Source organism: Vulpes vulpes, chromosome 1, assembly GCF_048418805.1.
Source record: "Vulpes vulpes isolate BD-2025 chromosome 1, VulVul3, whole genome shotgun sequence".
NCBI classification, from domain to species: Eukaryota; Metazoa; Chordata; class Mammalia; order Carnivora; family Canidae; genus Vulpes; species Vulpes vulpes.
The window spans coordinates 134054342-134079517 of record NC_132780.1 but is presented as its reverse complement, the minus strand read 5'-3'; the positions used below and the strand labels follow the sequence as shown (position 1 = coordinate 134079517).

At 45.8% G+C, this 25176-nt stretch overlaps 1 protein-coding gene across 2 annotated transcripts in view; it reads right to left on the bottom strand.

The window, feature by feature from the left end:
- Positions 1 to 16079: 16079 nt before the first annotated feature.
- Positions 16080 to 25176, bottom strand: part of MAPK14 (mitogen-activated protein kinase 14) — a 75877-nt gene continuing 66780 nt past the window's right edge. For both annotated transcript variants that reach the window (XM_025990811.2, XM_025990810.2), the window contains exons 10-12: positions 23226 to 23304; positions 19926 to 20099; positions 16080 to 18909 (exon numbers count right to left, since the gene is read on the bottom strand). In XM_025990811.2, the coding sequence (XP_025846596.1) occupies positions 18842 to 18909; positions 19926 to 20099; positions 23226 to 23304 (321 nt within the window). In that variant the 3' untranslated portion in view covers positions 16080 to 18841. The remainder of the gene's footprint in view (positions 18910 to 19925; positions 20100 to 23225; positions 23305 to 25176) is intronic.

The following is a 25176-nucleotide window of genomic DNA, read 5'->3' as shown; positions in this document are numbered from 1 at the left end:
TACTCCTGGTGAGAGATCTATGAGTCAGTACTATTATTATCCTCATTTTAGAAATGAGGAACCTGGGGTAGGGAGAGGTTAAGTAATGCTGCAAGTTGCATGGCTGCTAAAGGGCAGAGCTGGGTTAAAGATGGGAGCATAGCCTGGCTCTAGAGGCTGTGTTCTCAGCTGCAAGCCTATGCGATGTCTCTGGATTGAAAGGCCTTAATTCTTAAAGGAAATGGTCTGTATTTCAAACCAGCCCCCTTCCTCACATCATGAGGACATGTCTACTGATCAAATCGTGTCTCCCTCTGCACATCCTACACTAGGGCATCTGGCATCTTCCCTGCCCCATCCTCTACTCCGATCCTAGGACCCTGTGGGAGGAAAAGTGAAGGGGCTATGTGCCTGCAAGGGCTGCAGGAGATTTGGACCTTTGGGGTTGGTGTTGCCAGGGGAAGGCATCCTGATTCTGAAGCTGGGGTGAGGTCCTGGGAGCCGGAGTTCAGGACCAGGTGCAAGGCAAGATAGAATGGTCCAGAGACCTCGGGTTGAATATCCAGTTCCCCAAGGCAGGGACAGGGCTTCTGCATCTTTGTCGTATGTCTCAATAACCTGAGCATGGGCAGAGGTGAGCCCAGAAAGCTGAGGAATACCAGGGAAGTGCACCTGCCCGAGTCCTGTGAGGGCATGAGCTGGCCACTCAGGCTGTGGCGCTGGATGCCTCTTAAGCAATGGTCAGGAAGTGACTCAGGCCTCAGTCCGATGACACTGACCCCGCCTTCTCGGGCCTCAGCTGGTCCTGTGTTTACTCAGAAGCCACACATCCTCAGAGAAGAATCCCTTGGAGGATCCAGTCGGGGAAGTCACGGTTGGGAGAGGAAGCATAGGAAAGCATAGGGGGTCCCTGAGGACGTCCTGGGTGTGCCCCTTCTGTAGCCCGAGGCTTCTCTTTCAGCTCCAAGACCCTCTGCTCTTCTCCCAGATGCTGGCCCAATGTTGTCATGTTGGCTTCTGCCCTGGAGGCAAGGTGGAGGCAAGAGGGTTAGGAAACCAACTTTGGAAGGGGGCCGAGTTGCCACCCTGACTCTGCACCACTCGCTGTGTGGCCCTGAACAAAGCTACTGCCCTTCTCTGCAGAAGTCTCAGTGACACCTTTGTAAAGTGGAAGTGATAGGAAAGCAGGGCAGATGTAACTAAAGAGTCCTGGGAATGTGTCATCCCTAGGGTAGTACAGCAACAACCCCACGAGGTAGGGCCTGTCAGTGCCTCCAGCCAAAGGTAATGTGAAGCACACCTGTGAGTGAACAAGAAGGGTTCATTGTTCCTTGCAGCCAGGAATGTGCATGAGGGGGATCCACAGGCGTCTTGGTAACAGGGTGCTAGAAAGGACTTGCTCTAATGTCTGCATTTGTGTTAGGTGATCGACGAAGGGTTTAAGGAAGCAAGATTTTGATCTGGATTAGATGCTGTCAGGAAGTAGAGGCGAGGCCGGGCTGGGTATCTTAACTCTTACCTAGAAGGAGGGCCAGCGGGAGAAAGGAGAAGCCGTAATTGGTAGAGAAGCAGCCTTTACTCAGATTAGCTCTGCAGGGGATGATTGGTCATTTTTGTGGTCTGGACAAGATTCATGTTTTGTCTGTTTTCAGACGTGATTATGGAATGGTCTTGTTTTTATCTTGATCTATCACGGTCACAGATGGCCTTATCTGTGTGCAACAGGAGCACACCAAGGGGGAGCTGTGCCAGGCCAGCTCTGAGCAACACCAAGGCCTGGCTGAGAGGGCCAGGCAGCTCCGGGATGTCAGAGCTGCTTTGTTTTGTACAGAGGCTATTGTTCCCCTAGGACAGATGGAGAGACCATAGCCCAGAGGTGTTAGGTGATTTGCCCAAAGTCACACGAGACCAAGAAGTTGGTGGATGTGACTTTCCAGCCTGTTGTCCTGCTCCAGAATCTGCACTTTTAACCAAGTAGGCAGCCCAGCACCCAGCAACCTCTGGGAGGTGACTATTGTCGTGTTGTCTTGCTAGTGATATCAGAGGGCAAGGGCATGGGTTTTGAGGGTACTGATGACTGGTTTCTTAGGACAGAGACAAAAGCCTCACAAAACAACGAGGCTGGCTGCCCATGCCCTCCACCCTGGCCACCCAGACTCCAACTTGCCTCAGGAATCTGACCACTTTTCAAACACTACAGCTCTCCCTGTCCCAAGCACAGGGCCAGCCACTCACATCCTCACCACAATTGGCCAGGAGGCCGCTACAAAGGCAGAAAGCATGATGTGCCTGGGGTCTCGTCAGGACAAAATGGAAAGAGAGCTCTGGTTCCAGCTCTGAGAGACTCCCCTGCTCCTTAAGGGCTTTCAAAACTCCACAAAACAGTCAAAATTGAGAGGAGGTAGGGAAGTGCAGAGGGAAGACCGCGCCACGTGTGGTGGCTGCCCTGTGCCTTGTTAACTAGCGGGGGAGACCACACTCCCTGCAAGGAGCTTGATGCAGGACCCTGGGATCATGACCTGAGCCGAAGGCAGATGCTCCATCACTGAGCCACCCAGGTGCCGCGCTCTTAAAACATTTTTTAAGTTTTCATTTAAATTCCTGTTAGTTAACATAGAGTGCAGTATTAGTTGCAGGTGTACGATAGAGTGATTCATCACTTCCACACATCACCTGGTGCTCATCACGGCCAGTGCCCTCCTTAATCCCCATCGCCTGTTTCCCCCATCCCCCCACCCCCCCTCCGGTCACCATCAGTGTGTTCTCTGGAGTTAAGAGTCTGTTTCTTAGTTTCCACCCCGCCACCCCCAACCTTTAACCCAGCATTGCGCCCATCCACTCACTGTTTATTGAGGGTCTACTGCACGCCAGGGACTGGGCCAAGGTGCTGGGGATGTAACTGAAATGTGGCAGATAAAGACCCCACCCACCCACCCCCATCCCTTCATGGAGCTGACCTTCCTGCTGCGGAGGCAGCTGGAGAACCACTGAACAAATCGGTGGCGTTAGGTTGAGCCACATGAAATTGCTGATTTCAGATGATTCAAGCAAATGTCAGTCAGGCAGGGTTAAGCACTGTGAAGAAAATACTGCCAGGTAAGGCGACGAAGGACGAGGAGTGCTCCTTCAGACAGCCAGGGCAGGTCTGTGCGTGGAGACAGATCTGTGAGCAGCACCTCACTGCACAGGGGTGGGAGCCGCGCAGGTGTGCCCGGGGCGGGGGTGGGGGGAGCAGTGTCTGCCTTCCCAACTTTTCCACTGGGTTCCCCCATCTGGGCCTACCCCTCCCCCCCCACCCCACCCCCACCTCATTCTTCACTCCAGCCAGCTCTGCTCAGCCCCACAGAAGAGCAGCTCACCGGCCTCTGGGTACTGGGCCCTGTTCCCCAGCACCTCTTCCCCTTCTAGGGAAGCTGGGGCCAGTCAACAGACTCGGTCTGAGCAGAACATCCATCCCAAGAACAGAATATCGGGCTCCCCCTTCTCACAGGTGCCCCTCAACTGCATGAGCTTTCTCTCTCCTTTCCTCCTTCTGCCCAGGTCCTCTCCCTGCCCTCAGCTGGGGCACCCTCTGGTGGAGGACGGGGTTGGGGACAGCTCTGCCGGAGTGGTCGCTCCCAGCTGGCTTTCGGGGACCCAGAGGTAAACTTCCCCTCCTCACACCATATAAGTTCTATTCCTTGCTCTGCCCTCCATCCACCCCAACACCCACCTGTCTTTGCCGGGCCTGCAGAGACGGGCCCCTTGGCCCAGTCCTGTGAAAATGTGGCCTGAGGTGAGTCTGGTGAGCTACTCCAGGGATGGCGCGGACGCTGCTCCATTTGATCTGCTTTGTCCTCTGTGGCATTTCCTCAGAATCATAATTAATCTGCACTGTCCTCCATGAAATGTCTGCCTCCACCACTGGACAAATGACTCAGTGATCCTTGGTCACTGCTGAGGCCCCCCACCCCGCCGCCTCCCCCATCCCCCGCCCCTGGCACTGTGCGTGGCCCACAGTAAGTGCTCAACAAATACTTAGTGAATGAATGAACCAAAGATTTTTGTCTGTTGTTGGTTCAAGAGGCAATGAGAGGTATGGGATTTGAAGAGCCAAATGGTTGAGCTGAGGAAGCAGGGTGGGGGGTGGGGGGCACGTGTGGTCTCTGGTTGGACACAGTCTATCCTGGAGGCTGTTTAGTCTTGTACTGTTCCATTGCTCTCTGAGGCAGGGCCTATGGGCGTCATGCTCCTCTGTGTGATGGTAAAAGGCTTTTGATTAAGAACCGGGCACGCGACCTGAATTTGAGGACCTCTTCTCTCACTGAGAATTTGCACTGAACTTCCATCGTAAAGCGGGTGCCTCCCTGCCTACGCCTTCACTGTTCCCACTGACCCTGTGGATGAGCCAGACCCTCCAGCTTTAGAATTGCCCTTCCTTCCGGATCTTGAAAATTCAGCTCTTAACCCAGCTCTTCAAGGAGGTGTTCCAGAGTGAACTTCAGACCTGCTCACCTCAGTCGCCCAGGATATACCCTCCCAGCCCCGTGACCCTGGCTGCCCCCACCCAACACACACACCCAGGCTTTGTGATGACCCCAGTGTCCTTGGGCTACTCTGGGGAGTAACAAGGACTGGGAGGCAGAGCTGGGTTTGAATCTTGTGCCAACACTTATGGGCCGTGTGACCTCGAGCAGGTGAATGCATGCCTCTGAGCTTCCTCATCAGTAGATGAGGGAGCAGGAGGGTTTCATGAAACTATGGACGCATGGTTGCTCACTCACATCCTTCAGGACTGCTCATATATCACCTCCTCTGAGTGTCCTTCCTGACCCCATCGCCAGCCATGCCCCACCTGCTTCTCCTGGCCCCCTCTTCCTTTAAGACCCTCAGTTTACTTGTTTGTCATCTGTCTCTCCTGGAACATCGGGTCTACAGGAATAGGGGCTTTGACTACTTTGTTCATTGCTGAATTTCAAGTGCCTAGAACAGTGCCTGCGTGTGGTGACTGACCGAGCTCTCAACAAAAGCATCTCTGTCTTCTTTGTTTGCAACTCATAGGTTGGCCAACTCCCTTCAGGCCCGGGGCCATCCCAGCTCAATGACCTGCCAAAGTGCAGTAATAGGTCAGTGTCCTGCCTGGGATCCTGGGTGCCCCAGTCCAGGCCGAGGAGGCTGTGCACCCCAGAGGGCATCTCAACAACCTGCCCTTCCAGGGCAGAGGCCACTGCCTGTTCCACCCTTTCTATGTAAACATCCAACACCAGGACACATGAATCATCATCCCCAGGAGCCCCACAATCTTTATGCGGGCCAAAGAAAGCCAGGTAAGACTAGTAGGACCATCCGCCATGGCAGACGTTTGGGCTCTGATGCCAGCTCTGCTGCTCATTTTCTGTGTGACCTTAGGTAAGTCACACTGCCTCTCTGTGTACTTCTGTTTTCTCTTTTGTGTATTTCACAAATATTGGTAAAGCACTGATTTCTTGCCAAAAATTGTTCTAAGAGCTTTATGTCCATCTAAGTCATTTCATCCTCTTAAGGACCCTATGAGATGCGTTAATAATACACTCCATTTTTCATATGACAAACATGAGGCACAGAGAGGCAAAGTGACTTGCCCAAGGTCACACAGCTAGTGCGGAGCAGAGCCAGGATTCAAGCCCGTGCAGTCTCAGGTGCACTCAGTGCTGGCGACCACTACGCTCAGCTGCATGGACCGCGCCCCTGGAGGCCCAGCCTTTGCCTTCCAGGAATCAGAGTTCACTTCTCCGGATGGTGCCTCCATTATTTGGCCACATACTTATCTTCCTAAAGTTTCCATCTGGCTTCCCTAAACAAGAATCTCCCTTCCCATCTTTCCCCAAATCTAACTGCAGAATCCATTTCTAGAAGGAAATAGCCATTGGTGCGTTGGAAAACTGGCGCCGGGGGACAGAGAGTCCCCATGTGTAGTGCATAGCGATTTCCATGGTGCAAATACTTCCACCGGGGCCAAGTTCAAGCTTCCAGCTTGTTATCACTGAACATGCAGTTGAGGAGAGAGGCACAAAGTCAGCTGTCAAGAGTCACCGCGAGTGGGCTCCGGCGCTGTCAGCCCACGCCTGGATGTGGCAACAGGGATCAGCAGGTTACTTGGTGCAGGTGCCAGCGGGTCCTCTGGGCCCCGGGGACTGTGCCTCTCCCCGCCTCACAGGCCCCCCTGGCTCTCCTCTCCTGTCCCTCCCGGGGGGCCACCCTTCCTCACCCAGGGCTGGATCTAGCTTTGGGTGCCTGCAGAGGGGGGCCCGGCGGGGCGGCTGGCCAGCGAGCACAGTGCAGGTGCACCTGCCCGGCGGCCCAGCTGTGACAGATCTGCCCGGTTAGAGCGGCCTTTCTTCCTCTACCTCCCCATCCCTGTTAGCTCCCTTGTGCCTCCAGGAAAAAGCTCAAACTTCTTAGCCTGTTGGATAAGGCTTGCCCCCGACCAGGCACCACCTTCCGTGCTAATCAGATCCTCCTCAGGCGTCTGTGTACCAATGACCTCCGTCCTGTCTCACAAACATGACTTACTCATCCCTGGCACCACCCCTTTGCTTGAGCTGTTGCCCTTCTGGAATGCCATTCCTCTGCTTTTCCAAGGATGGGGAGGCCCCTTGTGCCTCAAGACCTGGCTCAGTAGCACTTCCTAGACCACTCCTACCCCTGTGGCCTCTCTCTTCTCTGATGCCCGTAGGACACAGCAGACCCTCACACTGGAATTGTCGGTTGACACACAAACGAAACTACTCTGGGAGTTTCTTGAGGATATGAGTGACAATCTGTCCTCTGAACCGATTTCACAATGTAAACCAAAGCCTTAGTCCTTTTGACCAGATTGTAGGTTGAAGCACCAATCAAGACATGGAAGACACACAGACCAGGGTCGCCAGCCCTGTCCTCGAGAGGCTCATACCCGAGTGAAGGAGGCAGAGCAAAAAAGGAAATGACAACTGTCACCTGCAGGTGGGAATGGAAATTGGCACAAGCTTTTAGGAGAACCGTTTTAACAATATGTTATCACAACGGTGAAAACGCGCACCTCGTTTATCCTGAGAATTGCATAGCTATCAATTTAGTCGACATAAAACAGACAAGGGGGCACACACCTGTCACTACTGTTTATCCTCTATGTCAGTAAAGAGACCTTTCCGGCATCATGAGAAAAAAATAAAAGAAAAAAAAACAGGTCTGGATGGATCGTTCCAGATTTGCAGAGTGGGTGTGCATTATTCCCATATGTGATTTTTACTTGTGCTATATATGTATCTGTAAAAATATCAAACTGGATCATTCTGCAACTTCCTTTTTTCACTCAAGATTGCTGGTGGGATCTGCCCCTGTCAATTCAGGCTCACTCGAGATTTCTCAACCTCAGCACCGAGACACTCAGGGCCTGATAATTCTTGGGGTTGGGAGGCTGTCCTGTGTATCATAGCAGCAGCCCTGGCCTCTACCCACCAGATGCCACACCTCAGTCCTCACCCTCCGAGTTGTGACAATGAAAAATGCCTCTAGACATCGCTCCTTGTCTCTGGGACACAGACTGAACCTGGAGGGGAGGTGAGTCCTTCCAGATCGTGTGTCCTCACTGCTGTGTCGGATTTTGTAGTCGCAATGCACTACAGCTATCTTCCTATCCTCCTATTGATGGACTTGGAGGTGTGCCTCAGTTTTTCTTCTCTTTTAAAATTTTTTTATTTTTAAGTGACCTCTCTCCCCAGCGTGGGGCTCGAACTCAGAACCTGAGATCAAGGGTTTGATAGACACTTTACCAATGGAGCCAGCCGGGTGCCCCTCAGGTTTTTTCTGCTCTTACAAGTAATGCTGAGTGAAAAGTCCCCGGCATTTATTCCCTTGAGCCCAGTGGGAAAGTTTCTGGAGAATATGGAGTCGTGAGGTGCATGCAGCTTCCCCCCTCGCTAAATCCTGCCAAACTGCTTCTAATGTACATGTTCTCTATGTAGTCCAATTAATTAGCCTTTTCCTTTATGGTTTCTGGATTTTGTGACATACTTCGGAAGCCCTTCTCCTTTTAAATCTTTGCTTTATCTGGAAATGATTGTGCCTAAGGAGGAAAGTAACTGTCCAGCTGTTTCAGTGCCATTTATTGACACAGACGGCAGGTTAATGCACATTCGTTTCAATGGAAGTTAACATATTTTTGCAGATTTCGAAAATCTAGGGGTTGAGCCACCCTGTCAACAGCTATTATTTCTAGGGAGTGGGTTAATGGATGTTACCTTGCTACACCGAAATTTTTTTCAACAATAAACATGTTTTGTGCTGTGGAGGAGTAATAGTAGTTAGAAAAAGCAACCCGGTCGGTGCTTTGATGCTGGAAAGCCTGGTGCAAGTTACAGAAACACCTGCAGTGGGGGCCACCTGGGTGGCTCAGTCGGTTAAGCACCTGCCTTTGGCTCGGGTCATGATCTTGAGATCCCGGGATCGAGCCCCACATCAGGCTCCCTGCTCAGTGGGGGGCTCTGCTTCTCCCTCTCCTTCTGCTTCCCCTGCTCCTGCTCTCTCTCAAATAAAATCATAAAAACAAAACACACACCTGCAGCAGGCAGGTGAAAACTGGGAGAAGCTCGGTGCGGTGGCTGTGGTGTTTCCTAGCTGGGGAGCGGGTGGGGTTTGTTAGTGGCAGGACAGCCTCCAGATGGGGACACTCCCCACCACAAGCATTTGTCAGCACCCATCATCAGATAGTCACTGCCTCTTCACTGGACGGAGCCATGGGTGTGAGGTTTTGCTACAGGGCCTCGACCATCAGCTGTGTCATACCTGAGCAATGGCCCAGGGGAAATGGATCTTTGTGTAATGGCAGCAGGTGACGACTTTACACCTCAGAACCAGAAACAGGTGACTACATTGGCAGCCCTGCAAGTGGAGCCAGCTGATCAGGTCAAGGACACAAGGGCCTAGGACTCCAATGACAAAATCCCAGTCTGGCAGCTGAGTGCCAGGGAGGTGTATCCAAGGTACCCTTGGCCCTGAAATGGCCCCCAACAATGAGCACTCAGAGCTTCTGTTATAGGAGTGCCAGGGAAATGGTACAGTCATTGTTTGCTACTATCTTCCCCATTAAGAATGTTAACTCGGAGAGGGCAGAAATCTTCTTTTCCCTCCATGTTCCCAGTGCCTGACACAGAAGTTACCCAACAGGTGTTTGTGCAATGGTTGAATGAGGGAGCAAAAATATCATAATGACTTCCAGTTTCCCCTTCTTTTTCCCTGGGATTTTCATGTTCAAGTGGCAGATGGATGGGGAAACAGTAGGCATTACCTGGATCGTGGCCATCAGCCACCTTCAATAATCTTTTGATTAGAGACTTGTTCCAAGTCATTAAATTGCTGTGCATCCAACTCAAATTACACAGCAAGATGTAGCCAAGAGAATCAGAATCCAATTGTCCTAACGCTTGTCTCAAACTGGCGACTTCTGCACAGCACCAATTCTTTGGGCAGATAATCTGTACATATTTGGTTTCTTTCTTTAGAGGGCCTTTGCTTTTAAAGATCGTTGATTATAAAAACAGGAAGCAGAGGACAAGATGGTCTGCAAGTGATTAAAAGATGATAGTCATTCACTGACTCAGTCAACAAAGGTTGGCTGCCTACTGTGTGCCAGGTCCCATGCTGGGTGTTGGGACACAGTCGTGAATAAGACAGTCTGTGCCCTCAAGGACGTACAGCCCTGAACTGACATTTATTGAGTATTTAATGTATGCCACTGGCTTTACCTGCCTTGACGCATATAATCCCTGCAACAACCCTATGAGGTAGATTCAGAAAGATGAAGTAATTTGCTCAGGATTGTACCACTTGGAGCTAGAGGGGTTAAGACTTGGACCCAGGCACACTGTTTCCGGGGCCTGCATCCTTAACCTTTGTATGTTTTTCTCTTGAGCAGGTGATAAATACCAGGCAATGACAAAATAGTAATGACAAAGTGCTGAGAGCGTCACCACCGATGGATGCAGACAAGTACAAGAGGTACACAGAAGGGACCCTGAATCCCAGCTTGGGGATGGCCAGGGAAGGTTTACAGAGGGGGAACAGAGCTGGTTAGCCTTGAGGAGTGAGGAAGAAGGCAGGGGCTTCTGCACAGAGGGAATGCCCCGCACAAAGACCAGAAGAGAGAAGGCTAAAACACATGGTGGCATTCTGCACGTAGAGCCTGCCAGAGGGTGCGAGCTGTGAAGAGAAGCATTGGAGGAGGACATGGGTAGCTGCTTCTCTCCTGAGGACTGGGGGTGCATCTCCATCCCTGGTGAGCAAGGAGGCAAGAGAGAGGGGCTGGGACCTGGGTGTGGCCCTGCACCTAGTTAGGGCTAGAAACAGCCGGCAAGGCCTTAGGGAAACTATGCAGAATAAATACATTTTTCTTGATTTTCTTTCAAAAACCAAGAAAGGCATGTCTAACATCAATGCGGTAACATGGAACTAGAAGTCCTTCAGTGTCGATTCCAGGATGGTCTGTCGATTCCAGTCTTGGTTATGTGACTCTGGACGAGAACTTGAGCCATGACTTGTAGAGCATACGTAGGGGTTCAATAAAATAACTACTTTTTGGTAGGGAAGGAGGGAAAAGGAGGAAGGGGTGGGGGAAGAGGAAATCAGATCTGTCCTTCAGTTTGGAGGCTTCAGTCCACAGCCCCCGGGCCATTTCTGTCTACGTCAGCAGTTCTCCAAGGGTGAACTTGGGAAGTCATGGGGTCATTTATGGTTGTCCCCATGACCAGGGTTTTCTGATATTTTGCATGCAAGGGGCATCGTGCAGAGTGAGATTCTCAACAAGAATTGCTTCATTTAACAAAATAGGTCCTGCTGGACATACACGTAGGTGGAAAAACCTATTTATCGTTATCCGAGCCTAGACTATAACTTGATTTTATGTATAAAACACAGGTTGGTATTTTTGTTGTTGTGTATATACTTAAAATTTCCAGGATCACAACTGAGTAAATTAAAAAAAGATGATACTGTTTCATTTGAAATTTATTGTGCTATCTGAGCTGCCAAGACAACATGATGCCGTGGTCACATTCAAGACAATTCTGTTTAGGTGCAAGCATCTAACTCCTTCATTATGTCTTTTGTGTATTTATGCTTGAGCATTTACATATTGAAATGTATCTTTTTTCTTTATCCATCATTTATATTAGATCATTTATCTCCTTTGGAATCCTGTGAGTCCATGTATGCTATCTATGAATTTCACTTCAGGATCCTAAAGTGGATGTTTTGAAATATTAGTTATACAAAAGCATGTTGGATCTGATACATTTGAGAACTCTATCAGAGTTCTCTGTCAAGGGGATAGGCTACATTTTTTTTTTTTTTTTTTTTGTCCTCCTTCTCCAAAGGTCGTGGTATATATAGATTTTCTTCATTCCAAAACTGGATTTAAGGTTACTTCCTCACTTGACTTCTTAGTGACTTCTAGATAAAGTACATTCTCTAAACTGAATGAATCAAGCTTTGCAGTAAGGGCGCCTGGGTGGCTCAGTCTGTTAAGCATCTGCCTTTAGCTCAGATCATCTCAGGGTCCTGGGATCAAGCCCCACATTGAGCCCCACATCGGGCTTCCTGTTCAGCTTCTTTCTCTCTACCCTTCCCCCTGCTTGTGCTCTCTTTCTCAAGTAAATAAAATCTTTAAAAAGTCCCTCTGGCTGTGCATACTCAGACCACAGACTCTGGCCTTGATAATGGAAGTTGTCCAGAAACTGCACTGGAGCTCGGTCCTGGACTATCTTGTCCTGGGAGCTCTCCTTCCACATGGTTTTAGAGGCTCACACTGGAGGGAGGACACTCCACACTCACCCTGATAGCAAAGCCTCAATGCCCAGGGTCAGCCCCAGTGAGATACAAACTAACCAGTGCCTCGGGTACCCACAACACACAGAGGTTTATTTCATTTAATCTTTATAATCACTTGGAAACCAATAAACTATCCCAGTGTCACATGCCTGACAAAGCTTGAGTCAGGATTTGAACCCGGGATTTATTATGACTTCAAAACCCAGTATTCTTTCCACAGTTACCCATCACCTGCCTAAGAAAATCTTGCAGTCATACCCCGGCTTAATTACTAAATGTTCTGGCTGTGGCAATGGCCCATACGCTTCTGAACAAAGAATAATTTTATTCATTTGACACCCACTTCCTTTTTCTTTTTTTGAGAAATGGAATAGCCTCAATCCAGTATCAAGCATACTTTCTTCTGAACTAACATCTTTTCTCCAAAGAAGATATAGTCCCACCTTTAAAAAGGCCTTTCCTATTTCTTTAAGTGAGAACAGGTTAGTAGGTGTTAGTCTTCAATTATTTCTTCAATTCTTTGCTATTCTTCAAGACTACAAGTGTCTCCACTTTATTATTTAAAAAAAAAAAAAGAAAACAAAACTTCTTTAAAAAGCAGTTCTATGCCCAACGTGGGGCTTGAATTCATGACTCCAAGATCAAAGAGTCACACGTTCTACTGTTGGAGCCAGTAGGGCCCCCTGAGGGGTCTCAGCTTTAGACCAGTGATTCTCACTCAACTAGGGACAGTTTTGCAGCAGGGCACATTTGGCAATGTCTGGAGACATTTTTGGCAACCAGAACTGGGAGAAGGGAGTATGTATGCCACTGTCATCTTGTTAGTAGAAGTCGGGGTGCTGCGTAACAACCCCATGCAGGTCAGCCTCCACATGTGACCCCCCAGCCCAAGATGTCAAGAGTGCCAAAAGTTGAAAAATCCAGCTTCAGATCCCTCAAATACACTCTTCTGGGGAAGAAACTACCAAGCCCTCCCAGCTGCGGGGAGAATCCTGCTACAAAGGAGTGATGGTGTTCTGCTTTTCAGAGGCCCAATAGCTAGGTGCAACAACCCCTTTCCAGCATGTGTTCTCCCGTCTTGGAAAGTTGCACTCTAACACTAGCAAAACTGAAATTGGGGAATGGTTCCCCCAACTTCATCTGGACAAAATAATCTTACTAAAATTTTTTAAAGCTTTCAGATTACAAAAGAAATTATTCAGTGTTTTTTGTTGTTGTTTTACAAAACACAACAAATCACACAAATTAGAGCCTTCTATAATTCTACCTCTCAGATACAGTTGCTGAGTTTGGTGTGGGTTCTTCTAGGGTCTTCCTGGCCATATCTTTCTATCAGTAAAAAGGGAGAACGGCATATGATACTTTGCCACTCACTTTCTCTCCCTCCTATCTTGCACATGTATCCATGCCTAGATATATGGTAGTCCACTGTAACATGACCATGGTATTTAATCAAGTTCTCATTGACAGATATGTGGGTTACTTCCAATATTTTGCTATTATAAAGAACAAGACCTTGGGGTACCTGGGTGGCTCAGATAGTTAAGTGACCGACTCTTGATTTCAGCTCAGGTCATGATCTCAGGGTTTTGAGATCACCCCATCAGGCTCTGTGTTCAGCCAGGAATCCGCTGGAGATTCTCTCTCCCTCTGCCCCTCCCCTTACCCACACTCATGCATGCTCTCTCAAAAAACAAATTAAAAACAAAATAATAAAAAGGGGCGTCTGCATGGCTCAGTCAGTTAAGTGTCTGACTCTTGATTTTGGCTCAGATAATGATCTCAGGGTGGTGGGACTGAGCCCCACGTTAGGCTCTGCACTCAGCACAGAGTCTGCTTGTCCCTCTCCCTGTTCATGCTTGTTCTGTCTCTCCCAAAAACAAATAAAATCTTAAAGAACAAGACCCTGAATAACCCTTTTACTTTTCCATTCATGTATTTGGGAGGTCTCTAAGTCCTGAAAAATGTAAATGCTAAGTTCAAAGTATATGTGTATTAAAACATATCTGTATTGGGATGCCTGCGTGACTCAGCGGTTGAGCATCTGCCTTTGGGTCAGGGTATGATCCCAGGTCTGGGGCTTGAGTCCCGCAGGAAGCCTGCTTCTCCCTCTGCCTGTGTCTCTGCCTCTCTCTCTGTGTGTGTCTCTCATGAATAAATAATATCTTAAAAAAGAAAAATCTGTACTATAAATTAAAAAGGTCTTCATTTGCATATTTGTTGGCCAAGTCCTCGTAGCTATTAGATCGTGCAGAAAAGTGAAAGTTGTCACACAAAAACATTCACTAATGAATGGACATTAGTCCCTCCTAGCTTCATTAGTATCTGAACCCAGAGCATCTATTCTATACATTCTAGTCCTCTGTTGGTCTCTGTATTATAGGCATAGGACCAATGACACAAATATAGTGCAGATTAACTGCAATAATCGCAAATCTTGCAAAAGATGGTCAGTTTGATGAACTTGATAAATAATGCTAGAAAACTGCTTAGCTCTCAAAAATGTGGATCTGGCAGGCTCAGACCAGATACCAAAAGGGAAAGGTTGATAAAGTGATCACCAAGATAACTTGTAAAAAAGAGCAATGGAATTATCAAAAGATTGAGGCCCTTAGGAAAACGCAGGAAGACCTCAAATATTTTTGCAAAGATTTCCTCTATGATGATGCTACAAAAATCAAAACGGGAAGGATATTGCAGCCTATGAGACATGGTGTCACTTGAGAAACACAGCATTTGCTCTTTCTTCATTACAAAAGTGGATCTGAAATTATGAATATGCTTTTATCATTTTTTTCAGTTTTTACAGTAGTCCCAGTCAGACTTCCTCTAACCTCCAACCCCCAAAACATACTATTCAATTCTGGTCCCCATTTTTTAGTGGATTCACTTAAGGTGAGCTTTTTTCTGGTGTCAATTCTCCTTGAGCTAGTAAACAGGGCCTCCACTCAGAAGCCCGGAAGGTTGTGTCACAGCACTCATGCCTGGTATGTGAAGGCAAAATATTTCCTACAACTCTCTGATCCTTACAGGGGCTGATAGATCATGTGTGACAACTGGGTCCCTTTTCTTTTACTCTCTGAAGATAATGAGGACAGGATGAAGAAAAGAGTCTGTGCTTAGTTTGCCTTCTGCCATTATTCCCAGCTGCCAGCCTGGGACCAGACACCACAGGACAAAACACCCAGCTGCACACTCTCCGTATCCTCACAGGCTGGGCCTCACAATCCACCTGGGACACCTGTTAGCATTCTGAGGCCACTGAGAAAGGAAGCACACCAACATAGGCCCTGAAAACAGCCATGAGACCTTGTGGCCCTTTAATCCTGTGGTGTAATTCAGTAGTTTTGAAGAATATTGTTGGGCAGCCCTAGTGGCCTAGTGGTTTAGTGCCGCCTTCCGCCCAGGGTGTGATCCTGGAGACCCGGGATCAGGTCCCACGTCGGGCTCCCTGCGTGGAGCCTGCTTCTCCCTCTGCCTGTGTCTCTGCCTCTCTCTCTGTGTGTCTCTCATGAATAAATAAATAAAATATTTAAAAAAAAAAGAATATTGTCAAGGGCGGTAAGATAAAAGAGTAATGAAACACATTTGCTTAAAGGTCTACAAACAATGTACATATGTATGCATACAACCTTCTCTCTGGCAATTTTCAAATAAAAATATACTTTCTACAGATAGCTTAAGATGTCAAAGCTGAAAAGAATCCAAACAACTATTTAAACAAACTTTATCTTAGGGGTGCCTGTGTGGCTCGGTCGGATAAGTGTCTACCTTTGGCTCAGGTCATGATCTCAGGGTCCTGGGATCAAGCCCTGTGTTGGGTTCCCTACTCGGTAGGGAGTCTGCTTCTCCCTCTCCCTCTGTAGCTCCCCACCGTTCATGGTCTCTGTCAAATACATAAAATTTTTAGGGATGCCTGGGTGGCTCAGTGGTTGAGCCTTTGGCTCAGGGTGTGATCCCAGAGTCTAGGGATTGAGTCCCACATTGGGTTCCCCAAAGGGAGCCTGCTTCTCCCTCTGTCTGTGTCTCTGCCCCTCTCTTTGTGTCTCTCATAAACAAATAAAATCTTTAAAATAAATAAATAAAATCTTAAAAAATAAAACTTCATTTTACAAAAGGAAACTGAAGTCCCGGGCCAGGAGTCGGCAAACTTTTCCTGTAAAAAGCCAGAGAGTGCAATAGATTAGATTTTGTAAGCCACATGGTCTCTGCTGCAACTATTTAACTTTGTTACTAGCACAAAAGCAGCCATAGACAATACATAAACAAACGTGTGGTTGTGTTCCCATAAAACTTTATTTATAGACATTGAAATCTGAATTTTACATTATTTTTCACATGCTACAAAAATACTGTTCTTTTGATTTCAACCATTTAAAAATGTAAAAACCATTTTTAGCAGGCTATACAAAAACAGATGGTAGACGGGATCTGGCTCATGGGCCATAGTTTGCTGACCCCTGCCCCAGGCCACTCTGACATCCAAGTGTCGTGATACTTTGCAAGCTATGTTTATGCCTTACTTGCTATTTACTCTACCCATCTACATCAAAGACTCAGATCTGCTTCACCATAAAGTGTACAATTAAAGAGCTCTGTTAAAAGTGTTTTCTAAATTTTAGGAGCAACATTAAGGTCTACCAGAAAACATATGCCAGGCCACAATTGAAAAAATGCCATATTGTGCACTAAGTAAAAAACAACCAACATAAAAATATAATAAATTTGAGAAACTCACTAAATTTGAAAAATAGGCTTTATTTTAACCAGTGGTATTGTATGACATCCTATATGGCATAACTGATTACAGCCAAGTTCATGAATACAAATAAAATAGCAATTTCCCTCATTCTCTCTTTTGCTAGTTCTGTTCAGAGAAATCAGGAGATGGGAGCACAATGCTCAGAAACCAAGGAGCTCTTACATGGGCTCCAGCTGAGTCCAGGCTCCAAGAGCATTCAGCCTCCTAACGCATATACAATCACATGTGCAAAGACCTTTATGAAAAAATATTCAGAGCAGTATTTCTGTAGGAAATCATACTAGCATTTACAACCAAACGGCTGATGAAATTCATCTTGCTGTGGATGGTGAGGATTTGAACTGCATATAAAGGAGATGAAGCTTTTGCGTTCATTTTCCTTTAAAGAGGGGTAGGATCCCGGGTGAGGTGCAATCACCATCAGCCTGCCTCCTCCCTTCTTGCTCCAGCTGGCTCAGGGGTCCCACCCTGTCCCTCCAGAATTCAGGTACCACTGCGCTGTGATAGAGAAATGGATACGCCTTGTCCCAAATACAAGATTCTATCACACAGCCAATAGTAGAAGCGGCTTCACACTTGCTTATTTCACAGGGGGTTCAAACACATGGGCCCTTTTGTAGCACAAGACACCTGAAATTCAGAAAATTATGAAAACAATTCTTCTCCACCCCTGAGGATATTTCATCTTTATAAAGTTGAGAATACAAAATATCAGAATAATTTGCCCTTTCTCCCCATCAAAAGGAATCACATTCTCAAAGGACTCCTGCAATATACAAAATTCTGAAACAAAATTTATTTCTCCCTGAACCAAGACCAAGAAGTCAATGTTAAGCTGCCAAGAAGACCCTCTTCCAAAGAAGAGTGGAAAAGACACCTCATTACTTTTTTTAATAACCATGTTTAGACAAAGATAGCAAAAGGAGTTTCTGGCCTCATGAGCAATTTTTATTGTTCTTAGCATTTGATTTTAAGCATTTCTTAGCATTAGCTACTGGGAGTGAAGAGAACAATTGTTTTCCAAAGTCTGAGATATTCCCGAGAAAAGCCCTGATCTTTCCCATGATGGCTCCCCAAAAATAGTTTGTCGAAAACCAGATGGCAAGAATGAAAATGCTATACACTCATCTGTTCCATTTCTTCATAGTTTTCACATCAAAGCACCTAGAGTATCAATTGTGTTCAACACAAAATAGCACTGGGGCTGGAGAGAGGATGAGGTCACCTTCCCGTGGCATCAGCCGAGGTGACATGGGCTCTGAACTACCCAAGAAGTCTTCACTGGCAAACCTGCCTGGCACCAGGGCCTCCCAAAGAGAACAGACAAGCAGCTGTGCATGCTCAAATAGCAAGACATGCAAAACACATCGTCACTCTGCTGGGAATAAAGAGCACACAGAAAGTACAATGACAGCAAGAACCGGCTTCTGCCTGCTGGGGCTAATACACAAGAAACCTCTGCACTGTAGGTGGGGGGCGAGCAGAGAAATAGCAACCCCTGGGGTGTGGGGGGTGTGAAGAGAAGCACACATATGCATGCGCACACATGCACACACAATGCCTCCAGGGCTCCCTGGTTACTTCAGGTTCATGAGCAGCCTTCCAACAACCTGACTACTTGCCTGGCTCGGCACTTGGTCTGCTGTGCTATCTCACCTATCTACGCTTTCTTCTCTCCTCTTAAGGCACAAGCATATTTACAGTTTCGGACACACCTGCAGAGTTCTGAGAATCGTACTAAACAAGTCAGTCACAGACTAGTGCACAGAAGCCAGTTGGTCCTTCTTGGCTGCGAGCGATGCTGAGGGACAGCTTCTGAAACAGCCAGAAAGTGTGAGCCATCTCTGTGCTGCTACAGGATGTAGGAGACTCTCCCCCCTCCCACCCCAAGCCAGGGCCATGGGAGAGGCCAAAAGGGCAAAAGCATGACTGGGACCTGGGCCGTTTAATATTTTTTACTTTGCATTTAACAAACCCTAACAAGATGGCAGCTCTTGCCTGCCTGAGCTGACTCTCACAAAGAGCAAACAGAGGCTGCCACAGGGCTTCTGTAATTCCACGTAAAGTCACTGTGATCAGAGTTTGCTCATATTCTCTTACCCTCCCACACAGACAGACACATGCACAGGAGCACACACATACACACACACACACAAACCCCTTCCACCATGGAGGAAATCTTTGCAACAAGAGGCACTTGAATGATATTTGGAGAGTTCCCATGAAAAGGCCTTCCCCTCACAGTGAAGTGGGATCAACAAAACAGAAACCAGGTGCTCAGGACTCCATCTCTTCTTGGTCAAGGGGTGGCGGCACAAAGCTGACGACTTCATCATAGGTCAGGCCTAAAAATCAGAAGAGAGAAAAGTCGGATGTGAGAGTTGAGACTATTCTTGTAGGTGGACATTCTTAACTTCGAAGCTCAAGATCCTTCCCTCCTGTCCAGGCCAGTGATTGGACGACTTCAAATAACCACTCCATTGCTTACATGTTATAACCCAAAGGAACATGTGATTACACAGAAGTTCAAGGATACACAAAAAGAACTATTTTTACTTATTTGTTTCATTCCACCGTGCCTCCTCTTTTAAGCTCTCCGGAGAAGATGCTCGAGAATAGCAGAGCACTTCTACGAGCTATGGAACAGATCATTTTGCCTTTGGGGATCTACCTGAAGTTCAGAATGTGTTTTTATGGAAATAATTTGAAGTTGGGATATAGAGGAGACCTAGGTTTCATTTCTGGCTGTGTCCCTAAGTAGGTCCAAGGTAACAGACAAGATACAGACTATCGATTATAAAACTATAGGGGCACCTAGACGGCTCAGTGGTTGAGCGTCTGCCTTTGGCTCACGTTGTGATCCCGGGGTCCTGGGATCGAGTTCCACCTTGGGCTCCCTGCAGGGAGCCTGCTTCTCCCTCTGCCTTTGTCTCTGCCTCTCTGTGTCTCTCATGAATAAATAAATAAAATCTTCCTAAAAATTATAAAACTATAATTCTAGAGTTTTATCAATCGTAAAACTACAAAAATACCTTATTCCCTACTTCTCTCAGACAGACGTTGTAAAGGCAGATTCTGAGAACCTTGAAGCTCTATACAGATGTAAGGGGGGGGGGGTGTTGCACAAAATCAGACCAGACACAAGCACCTCAAAGGTCCAGAGAGTGTCATCATCTACAACAGACAGTTTCCATCAGAAGAACATATCCATCCTGCATCAGACACACTAGTTACAAGTTTTAACAAATTGATTATAACCAGAAATTTTATTTTCCCACAGCTTTTGGTTAGTGGCTCACCTAAGAAACATTTTAAAATCTAAGTTCCCACACTAGATGTTAATCCTGCTCTTATGACTTACTTTTCCATTCATCTATAAGGAGGTCCCTGCTTTCAAAGGACTGATCGTAAGGATCAGCCACTGGTTCATCATCTGGATCATGGTACTGAGCAAAGTAGGCATGTGCGAGGGCTTGGGCTGCTGTAATTCTCTTGTCTGAGTCCAATACAAGCATCTTCTCCAGCAAGTCGACAGCTATCAGCCCCACAGATTGGAAGGAAAAAAAAAAGTTTTTAACATGTCACCAAAAAAATCAGGCCCTATTAAGCAAATACACAGTATTGAGTCTTCATATGGAACAAAGAATTCTCCCCCCATGTGTCTGCTCTAAGGAACATGATCTCTTTTCTTCTTTATGTGTAGGTATGTCTAGGGATGTTTTGTATTAAGAATACATTACTAAAGAACAAGTTTTAAAAATAACCGAGACTCTGTATGAACAAACTTTTGTAGAATGTCAGTGTCAAACAGCTACGACTGTACTCAAACTGTGTCAAAAGGAAAACTTATAACCAAACTAATCTAGGAAAGGTAAGCAGGGATTTTTTGATTTTTCACTTTTTTGTCTCCCTGTGCTGTTTATTTACTAACATAAGGCAATGAATATTCATCAAACGGATCTTCCAACAATGAACAAACTGAGGGTTTTACATGGGTGTGTGGGTGAGACATGGTATTTGGATAAAAGAAATATAAAATTTTCACTATGACAAATTTCAATATACAAAACAATAGTATACTGATTACTCATATGCCTACCACCCATATCCAACAATTAACATTATTTCTTTTTTTTACCTATCTATTTGGATCTTTTGCTGGACCATGTTAAAATAAAATGATAGACATGACACTTTACCTCTAAATATTTCAGCATAAATACATCTTTCTATATAATCACAAAACCATTATATATGACAAATAATTCTCAAATATCATCTAAAAATCCAGTTTATGTTAAAACTTCTCCAATTATCCCAAAGTTGTCTTTTACACCTGGTTTGTTCAAACCGGGATCCAATTAAGAACCACACATTACATCTGACTGAGGTTCGTAGGGTGAAAAGAACCATGTCCTGATAACCAATACCTTGATGAGGAATAAGGTCAGGGGTAAGGAAAAGGTTCCTCTAAGATCTTGACAGATACAAACACACACTATATCAAAGGTCAATTCAACTTTTAATTCGTGTTTTGAGAATAATAGTCGAACATGAAGTCAGTGACTGACAAAATACAGCTGTCATTATTTACATCATCGGTGTGTTCCTGCTCAGTTAATATGCTGGGCACAAGTTCGTGGTCAGTAACACCATGTTCTGTCTGCAAGAAGAGACTCTTTGTATGACGTCACTATTTGGCAATGAGCTATCAGGCATGTTTAGATTCTGAGAACTGCCGTGCTGAGCACCAGATGGCCCAAAGCCTCCATTCAACTCATTGGCAGTCTGTATTGCTAAGTGGTATCCAGTTCTTTTGAATGTTTAAATGTCATGATTCCAGAGAAGGATGGATGTGACCTAAATAAGCTGTGGGGACACACACATACTCCCCGCCCCCTTCTCTCCCTTCTCTAGAAAAATGAGTTAACAAATCCCTTGGAGTTGGCTAATAGGAAGTCAAACAGTGAGCACTGCCAGGTCTGAAACATGAACTGATAGGATGAAAATACATTCAAAACAGAATGACAGACAAGAAAGCTACCAGCATCCAGCATAATTTCCCAACATCCTGGAGTCTTTATTACTTGAATAGAGCTTCTCATAGATCCTTGAACTTGATAATATAACTCAAATAAATCCTACAGAGCCAAGGGGAGCAGATCGGGGCAGATGCAAACCTGAACCAATGGCATAGAATTCTGTATATAGCCCTGACGAGTTTGTGGGCTCATTTTTGGATGGGAGAGTAGCCCCGCTGAGATCTCACATACTTACAATCTCCAAGGTTGACACAGACTCACCCAGAACTGCCCAACATTTCGAAGAATGTAAGCATCTCTGCTATTGTAAAAATTATCACAGGAACACTGAAATCACTCTCAACGAGCACTGTGGACAAAGTACTTAAAAAGGGGAAACCACTTAGCCTTCACGACAACTTCTGAAGAGGGTGTCATGACTATCAGCTCTCAAAGGGCAAAACAACCTGAAGTACAGCTGCTGGGACCAAGCAGAGGGATGACCCACTGAGAGATTTTTTTTAACATGCCAACATAACACAATCTTCAGGAAAGTGAGAAGGTCGCTTATACTATTATCATGGCATGGCTCCCTTCCCTGTCACAGGAAGGCCTGGTCTGATTTTTCCCTGTCTCCTGTTAAATGGCACTGTCCACTGCACAATCCTTGATTCAGGGAGGTAGGGTCTCAGGCAATGCCACTTTTAGGAGCCAACCAAAGCACATAATAACGCCAACTTCAAGGAAGAAATCAACTTTCATTTTAGCCAAGGCAGTACATATCCTGCAGCTACCACTGTTACTTCCCTCTGCAAAGGATCCTGGAAGTGATAGTGGCAGGAAGGAATGTGGAGCCATTCCTTAAAGTCTGAGGTGGCAAATTATCTCCACAAAGAAGACAGAATGGGGGGGGGGGGGGCAGGGAGGGGCATATAGAAGAAGAGAAGAAAGGAAAAGTGCACAAGGATAGCAGGACCTGTAGCACTGGGAAGCTACAGGCAGTGCAGGGCAGTCTGCAGGGAGCTCCTGGGGCTCCTCTAAACACCTATCTGTGCTTCAGCTGTTTTCACCCTTGGTTTGGGACACCACACAATGGCAGCAGTTGCGAAGTCATAGGCTTTCCTCTGTACCTCCTTCTTCCTGCACCTCTCATCTCTCCTCTCAACATCCCCACTATTTGCTCTCCTGTCTTCACCGTACAAGCCCATTCCTCCTACCACATTCTAGGATCCTATAAACATATAAGCATATCATGTGATTAAAAAACCTAACAACACGAACATAGATAACAAATGGCCTGGATGCCTGGGTGGCTTAGTTTGTTAGGTGTCTGGTCTTCGGCTCAGGTCATGATCCTGGGATCCTGGGATTGAGCCCTGCATCAGGGCTCCCTCCTCAGTGAGGAGCCTGCTTCTCTCTCTGCCCCTCCCCCCGCTTGTGTTTTCTCTCTCTCTCTCTCTCTCTCTCTGTAAAATAAATAAAATTCCCTCCCCAAAAAACCCAAACAGCATTACTTACCACCTTCCAGGATTTAATTAATGGTACCCTGTTTAATCAAAAGGGGAAAAACTCTCCTTTAAATCCTTAATTTATGTCATTAACAATTCAATATTCATGAGGTAAGGATATGATCAACTTACCCAAGGGATTGGCACCAATAAATACATTTGCAAAGTTCATTTTCGGCATCTGGGTCAAAGACTGAATGTAGTTTCTTGCCTGTAAAAATAAGAGGTTTTCAAAATGGCTTTGTTCAGTAATGTTACTGCTCCCAGAGAGTCTCGATCCTGCCAAAGAACAAGTGTTAACTGACAAAGTGTGCTAGCTTCAATGTTTACGACTGTCTTTGATAGTCAGTTAAAGATTTCTCTTACTGCCATCCTAACGCCCTTATATGTGATCAGCACCTTTGTTTATTCCAGTTATCTCTCACAGTTCCATTTCCAGTGAAGGAGAATGCTAAGCAACTAAGTCCCCTTTTATTAGCTTTCTAATCAAAGGATCACAAGTAAAATAAAAAAGGAGGCCAAGATATCTAAGAAGCTCTCCTTTCTGAGATAGCCTTTCTAGAAACCTATAATTAGCACAGGGATATGTACTCCTAAAGTTGAGGACCAGCAATCCTCTGATGGTGCTGATCTCAGTACGTACTCCTAGTTCATAAAAAGGGCATCAGTGTTAAACCTTGCTAACAAAGTAATGTTGGTAATAAGGAAGTAAACATAAGCTTACTGTATTATTCTAAAAGTCCTGAACACATTTTAGAAATACTAAAGCAACTTAGAGAAATGAAGAAGAGTGGATTATAAGTTACATGGCCTACACAGAAATCTTTCCCCTACCACTTAGATGCTACATCTTCTTTCATAAGTCTCAACTGACATATCGGTGACCTCTTCTGCAAAATATTAGTATTAGATATTAGTATTTGGCTTGCCTTTATCATACAGTTATTGTGATATTCAAATTAGATAAAACTCATGAAAGAGCTTTAAACTAAAATTCTGACACAAACAACATTTATATTACCAATATAGTTTTAGAAGTTTGGTCCCTATGGTGGAACGGGCTTGAATCTTGACTTTATCACTTTGGGCAAGTTACTTATTCTCTTTAAGGCTTGAGTTCCTTTTCTATAAAAAGAGATTAACAATGTCTACCACACAAGGCTGCAGTGAGGATTGGAGATAACAAACCAGTACTTCCTTAGCACAGTACTTGGTGCAGAGTGAGAGCTCAACAAACATTAGCTGTTCTCCCTGTTGCCTTTAGAAAGTTTGCTCTCATTCTCTAAGGGTGTTTCAACTTCACAATTTCCAAACTCCACTGGAAGGAACTTTCGGTGCCGGATACTTTTAAGGACTGATAGCTCTATGAAGGCAAACCAAAAACTGGTCTTGAGATTAATCATGTAAATATAAATGTAACTCATAAATGTGTGCTTTAGATATTAGGTATTAAGCTGTGTCTGTGACCTTCCCAGTTTCAAAAAAATAAATCCCACTCTCAGTCCATCTGAAAAGATGAGATAAAACTTCTTTGAATCTAAACCACTTCCTTAAAATTGCTATTTTAATACAGCTCAACAGTAAAGGGGTGTGTGTGTGCGTGTGTGTGTGTGTGTGTGTCTGTGTATTTCCACACACAAGCTTAGAAAAAGTTCTGGTTACTAGGGCAACTTCACCTTCTTAGTCATTGTACGTGGACCAAGTAGAAGAGGTCCACTTTGCAAAGCTGTTGGGAATCTTTCCAATTTGAAAAGAGAGTTCCAGGAATTGAATATCCATATGTCTGTAATCCCTTCCTACTTGAGGATGAAGGGAAGACAGAGGTAAGAGAGACCTGTCTTAAGCAGAGAACAGTCATCCCTCTAATAAGATACATAAAGGTAAATTTAAAAACTACCTGCATATAACTGAAATAGAAACACTGCTGCTGCAAAGGGCCTCTGTGATGCCAACCTGGCTCCCAAAAACATTAAAGACATCTTAGAAAGAAGTGCCTCAACCATCTCTGATAATAAAACTAGCATTAAAGATTAAGTAGTAAGAATGGTAAAGAAGACACCTAACCCTATAGAAGTGTTCATAT